The sequence below is a fragment of the Diuraphis noxia genome, unplaced genomic scaffold (assembly GCF_037042655.1).
Source record: "Diuraphis noxia isolate RWA-SAM2 unplaced genomic scaffold, SU_Dnox_SAM2 contig0003, whole genome shotgun sequence".
NCBI classification, from domain to species: Eukaryota; Metazoa; Arthropoda; class Insecta; order Hemiptera; family Aphididae; genus Diuraphis; species Diuraphis noxia.
Genome location: NW_028301713.1, coordinates 9557961 through 9564340, shown reverse-complemented (window position 1 = coordinate 9564340; position 6380 = coordinate 9557961). Strand labels below are relative to the sequence as shown.

The window sequence follows — 6380 nt, the reverse complement described above, 5'->3', positions numbered from 1 at the left end:
CCGGGTTGCTGCAACGCATCTGTGGCCTGTGCCGGGTCTGCGGTCGTCGCGTTCGTCGGGCGCGCGCGATACGAATAACGCGATTACGGTCGAGAGGGAGCGAGAGAGAGAAAAAACGGTCAAGTCTCGCGTTCCTCCTCCTCCTCCTCCGACAACGACGACGACGACGACGACGACGAACAACTACTACAACTGCTGAAGACGATGCGCGGTGGCGGTTGGTGATGACGACGGTTCGTGCGTGGTGGCGGTGTGCCGTCGAGTTTTTACTTTTTACGGTTGCAACGCTATCGGTATTCGGTGCCGGCCTGCGACCGTCTCCGTTCGCTAGGCAGTGGCCCGTCTCGGTACGTCCGCGTGCCGTTCCAGCGTACTGCCTGTCGTGTACCACCCGGGAGAGGCTGAACTATTCTTTATAGTTTGTTCTCTATGGTTTTACGTACGCGGTGGGACGACGTTCCGCACACCCGCTGATAAAAAAATTACATTTAGCGATGACGTGTGTCGTATAATAATAAGGACGACCAACGCGTTAACGTACAACTACCGTTTACCCATCATACAATATAATATTATTAATGAAATTATTACGAGTTACGACCGTAATAATATGATCATATTATGGACAGTCTGTAGACGAGTATTGCGACCACAAAAATTACAAATATGTGTATAAAGAATAGTCGGCTGCACGCCGAATACGAATTATAATAGTAAATAGTAATAATAATGTATCATACACGGCCGGCGGCGGCCGCTACGACCGGCGCGAAAATAGTCGCGCGTGCGCGCACAACAATAAACCGACGATCAGTTCGGCCACTGACGGAACGCCGTAATTCCCAGCGTCCAGTGTTTTTCACTGATCGCCCGCCAACCGAACTGTCGAGCAACGGAGCAACTTGCAACTAATGCAACTGCAACACCGTCAGACCGTCTTCACGTGCAAAGTACATTTTTAGTACAAGTTATTCTCTATGGTTCAAGTTAACAATTATAATTTTTATATTTTTATTTGACATTCGTATCTTGTTGTTGTAACTTATAGATTGCAGAGGTAAGTTGGGAAATATTTGAGAGTATGAACACTGAATTTAATTAATCATAACCATTATATTATTATCAAAACTGACCAACTTACTAATTACTGTTACAATATGGAATTTGTTTCAGATGGTCAACAAAAAAGGTACCAGAAAGTGCTTGCAAACATTGCAGCCATCCGGCGTCGACAAAGAAAATTTGGTTGGGACCGGAAGATTTCACGAAAACAAGTACGAATTTATTTTTAGATTTATGGTATACTATAGTATAAATATTATTTGTATTTGTGTATGTGTGTTACATAAGACCTGATCCTAAAATATCGAAGCCACAATTTGAGACTGAAGTAGATGTAAAAACTGATGAAAATAAGTCTGTAGTAGATGCCAAAGCAAAGCCATCTCTCTATAAAAAGTTAATTATCCAAGATCTCAACAACATTGGTATGCATTTACTAATTGTATTTTATATTTGACAACTTTTTATGAACAATATTATGCAGAGTAATTACAAACTTACTGTTTTAGTTGGTCCAAGTACTAGTGAAAAATATTGGGAGGTTGTTGCAGAACGTCGTAGAAAGGCTTTAGAGGAAGTTCTTGAACAAAACAGTAAATTACATACTTTAATCACGGCATTGAAAGAAGAAAATTCATCTTGTAAAAAATCACTTGAAAAAACAACTAATCTCCTCAACACATTAAATGTATGTACATCAAATATAAATATATCTTTCATACATGTTTATTTGCATAAATACACAATTATTCTGAAAACCTGCCAACCAAGGCAAAACAATAACATTTTATCTTATTGTTTTTAAAAAATCCACCAATTTTTCTATTTTTAAATTGTTTAATTGTAATCCAGTATTTATGCAAAAATATATTTTCTTGACATTAACAAAAATTAAATTACTGTAATACTATTATAGGAAGTAATTAAAAAAAAAGATGATAAATCAGCTGAAGATTATGTCGATAACGACAATTCATCAATCAACTCTGATGAAATTATAAGAAGCGATGATTTTTGTGACAGCGAATCTGAATAATTTGTTTTTTTAACTTATCAAATAATTCTTTTTTTTTCAAATTATTCAATGGTTCTTTTTTTTTTTTTTTGTCAACCAAGTGTTAATTTATTTTGAATTAAATCTAATTATTTCAATATTCTTATAAATACCTAAATTTCCATTTTTAACTGAGAAGCTTTGATTTTCTGACAATTTTTATGTTAATAATTTTTAAGATAAAAGCAATCATGATTTGTTAATCTATATATTTTAGACTAAATTGGGTTATTATAATATATTGTTAACATATTGAAACAATAAACTAATTTATAAGTAATTAAAGAAACTGATTGTATTTTTTATTTCTATCAATTATAATGGTAGCCAATGAATAATTTTAAGGATATAATATAATGTAGGCAGTGTTAGTCGTTAGATATAGGTGGAAGGAGGTGAGTGGGCATATGCAGATGCATTTGGTTAACTGGTATAAGGGTGCTCTTCAATGTATAAAAATAAAAAAATTATAAATATATACTATTATATTTAAATTATAACATATTTCCAAAAAATAATAATATATATTACACATTCCATCCATATTTAACATGTTGAACGCGGTGTCAACAAGTAGTTGACACTTGACAGTCCAGGGGCGTATTTATGGGGGGGGGGGGCTGAGGGGGCTTCAGCCCCCCCCCCCCCGAAATCCAGGAATTGTGTATTAAGTCTACTTATTAATTATTATGTTCTATTAGATGTAAAATCGTAAAAGTTCAATATAATTTTATAAAGAATTATTATTAACAACGAACAATTTATTCATATAATGTGTCAATGACGATTTTGATCATAACGATTATACCTTTGAGTTCGGTACATAAATGTTTAATTTTGACGTGCGGTTCTGCTGCATTATCGTTATTTCGATTTCTTTTATCTAAAATTGATTTACTGATATACACGCGTTGTCACGTCTCGATCACCGTACAATAATCATTTTAATTTTTTAATATCTATTTGTGTGTCTAGTAAATTATTAAGTTATACTTATAATTTATCGAAACATTTACAAAGTAAAAATATTGATTTATTTAATGCTCTTAATCAAGTTTCCGATGTAATTTCTGTGTTTCAATCCATAAGAGAAAACGTTGATTTAAAATTTAACAATATTTATAAAGAAGCCAAAGATGTTGCTGAAAAGTTAAATATTGAACCAAAAATGCCTCGTATTTGTAGCAGTCAAAGAAATAGAAGCAATGTACCATCTAACAACATTGAAGAATATTACAAAAAATCTATTTTTATACCGTACTTGGACGATTTGATGATGGCATTAAATGAAAGATTTATACCTCACAATGAAACTATAACTTCATTACAATATGTCTTACCAAGTATTGTAGTTGAAAAACCATTTTCTTATTTAAAAAAAGCTGTTGAATTTTATGAAAATGATTTACCGGGGCTAAATGACGTTATAGAAGCAGAGTACGAAATTTGGCAAGCTAAGTGGAAGAATATTGAAGGCAACTTAAGGCCCACAACTGCTATAGAGGCTTTGAGTGTCTGTGATAATTTAATGTATCCAAACATGTATGAATTACTAAAAATACTAGCAATAATACCAGTATCCACCGCTACAGCTGAGCGCAGCTTTTCGACGTTGAGAAGACTCAAAACGTATTTAAGAAATACAACTTCAGAATCCAGACTAGTGGGACTTGCCCTTTTAGCTATTCATAGAGACATTGACATACCAGATGACATTTTATTAGATAAATTTGCTAACAGTGGCAAAGAAAGAAATTTAAATTTGATTTGATTTGTTATATGAATATCGTATTATTATTATTATTATTATATATTATTTCATTATTAATTTTTTGAAAACATTAAAAATCATGACAAAAATTAAAATTGTGTATTAATTTTCTAACTCTTATTTTTAATAGGCTGAATTGGGGAATTTCAGTTGCAGAAAATACCACAGCCCCCCCCAAAAAAAATATCTAAATACGCCCCTGCTTGACACTAGTTACTGGACGCATATGGTTAGTTTTTACCATCATCCATACTTTTTAAGTCATATCCTAAAAACAACTGGAAAATAAATAATTTTTTTTAAAGTAATTACAGTATTCTCAATAGAAATCTCAAAACATTGTTTGTTAGTTACTTTTATTTCTAGAAGAGCAAATTTGTTTTTGTATATGATGTGTAAAACACTTCAACACTGACTCCTACTTTCTAGAAACTTTAATTGCAGTTCTTATTAGTAAAAATCAAAAAATATCAATTCTATTTCTTGAAAAAATTCTTTAACGGTTAATTCAAATTTTAATCAGTTTCAATGTTACTACTCATACAAAATTCAACAACAAAATTTGAGAAAGTTACTGATCTACTGTAGTGCTGTATATTTTTTGAGTCTAGGCACTGAGATAAGACATATACTTCTATAAGAATCTTGTATAATTTTATTAGTACCATTATAAGCCAAACTCCCGTAAGTAATTATTCCACAGTGACTGTAGTCTGTAGGTTGGAACAAATTGATACTAAACATTTTACATAGGTTTATTATATTATAATATATTTTAATACTTTAGCTATCACATAACTATACCAACTATCAGCAATATACCTTATAGAATGGTGTGAATAAGATTGTGTTAAAAATAATAATAAAAAAAATGTTTTAATTGTATGAAAATCTTGAACATATCACTTTTAATTTTTAAACAACAAAAAGTATAAATAATAAAAAAAAAATAACTCACATCGTTAATTTTTGTCTAAGTATCCATCCACTTTTGCCAAAATTTGTACTTCAAAGGCATTGGTATAGAAAATAAATTGTGCCTATATTTATTTTAGATATTTTAGATTCTGAACGAAGTGATGAATGTATTGATTTTACAATGATGTGTGTTTTTTTTTGTGTCTGTGGTACACCATCACTAGTCGAAATAATGCTTCAATTTCAAACTTTGGGGGTGGTTTCCGATGTAAAAGTGAATATCCTTGGTACATTATTCAGGTCAAAAGTAAACATTTTCCAACAGTTTTCAAAAAAATCGAGAAAAACAAAAAAAAATGACAGAAAACCGGGAATTTTTACGCAAAACCAGTTTTCGACCAAATCAATTTTTTTATATGGTTGTAATTCAAAAACTAATCACTATAAATACTTGAAATTTTCACCAAATGTTTATGTTAGTGATATCTATATACAGTTTAATTTTCAAAAATTTTTGACTTTTTTTGAGTTATTTATAGACCATTGAAATTTTCAATTTTTTTGAGAATTTTTTTTTGATGTGCTGGTAAAAAAATGTTGGACGACCAAAAAAACTTGAAAATGTAATACAAGGTTCCTTATGAGTTGTTCTTATTGTAGCTAAAAAAAATAAGCGCTTATAGTCGAAATCTGTCGAAAACGCGAAAATTTGCAAGTAATTTTGAAGTTGAAAAATCATAAAATTTTTTGTGTTTATAACTAAGGATTAAAAATACAACATTAAGTTTTCCATTAGTTTTCTTTCAAGTAGCTATAGAAGAGAAAATTTGAGGCGTCATTATATGAAAAATGTATTGAGCGTTCGAGTTTTAAATTTTTATGAACTCGCGTAATGATAACGATTTATCCTTAAACCAGGTATATATGTATATCTATGATAATATAAGGTATTATGAATTATGATAACTACATGCAATGTTTTTGGAAAAATTGATTAACCATGCCTTATCCAAAATGCGTCTTAATTGAAAAATAAAATATTTGTTTCAAAATAGAAATAATAATAAATAAATAGTAAATAATGACAATATTTAAATATAATATATCCTAGACTGACAAATCATCTCCGTTCAGAATCGTTTTTCGTATACAATGATACCTATCATTGCATTCAAATCTAACCTACCCTAGTCAGACTAGTCAGAGGTCCACCTCACCACCTAATGTACAGCAGAGCGATACCCACTTTCCCGCTTTCTTAAATTCTGATATGCATAACTTATGAGGAATCTTCTATTCAATTTTTAATCATATCGACGAAGAAAATAATTGTTAATGTCTATAAATAACTCACAAGGAGTCGATATATGTATTTTTAAATTTGTGCCATGTTTAGATATTATGCCAATATAAATATATTGTAAAAATGTAAAGTCTCATCACTTATTTTTGATAAATGATATAACGTAGTTCTTTTTTTTTTCGTGTTGGGAATTTTGCCCCTCTCCCCCTTACCAATGTAAAGTTTGAATTCCCGACAAGTTTACCTACACATTTAAAGGGTTTCCAAAAGAC

The 6380-nt window shown here is 31.1% G+C and overlaps 2 protein-coding genes across 3 annotated transcripts; both read left to right on the top strand.

The window, feature by feature from the left end:
• The first annotated feature begins 421 nt into the window (after positions 1-421).
• Positions 422-2405, top strand: LOC107164169 (uncharacterized). 2 transcript variants are annotated; one of them, XM_089222345.1, is made up of 5 exons: positions 422-950; positions 1174-1274; positions 1351-1487; positions 1572-1750; positions 1979-2405. In XM_089222345.1, the coding sequence occupies exons 1-5, from the start codon at positions 912-914 to the stop codon at positions 2096-2098; spliced, it is 576 nt and encodes a 191-aa protein (XP_089078471.1). In that variant the 5' UTR covers positions 422-911; the 3' UTR covers positions 2099-2405. The 2 variants fall into 2 exon arrangements, with proteins under 2 accessions (XP_089078471.1, XP_089078472.1); XM_089222346.1 differs by having other exon boundaries at positions 422-1057.
• A 484-nt stretch (positions 2406-2889) lies between these two features.
• LOC149056681 (52 kDa repressor of the inhibitor of the protein kinase-like) lies at positions 2890-4081 on the top strand. Its single transcript, XM_089223586.1, has one exon. The coding sequence runs from the start codon at positions 3285-3287 to the stop codon at positions 3885-3887; it is 603 nt and encodes a 200-aa protein (XP_089079712.1). The 5' UTR covers positions 2890-3284; the 3' UTR covers positions 3888-4081.
• The last annotated feature ends 2299 nt before the right edge of the window (positions 4082-6380 follow it).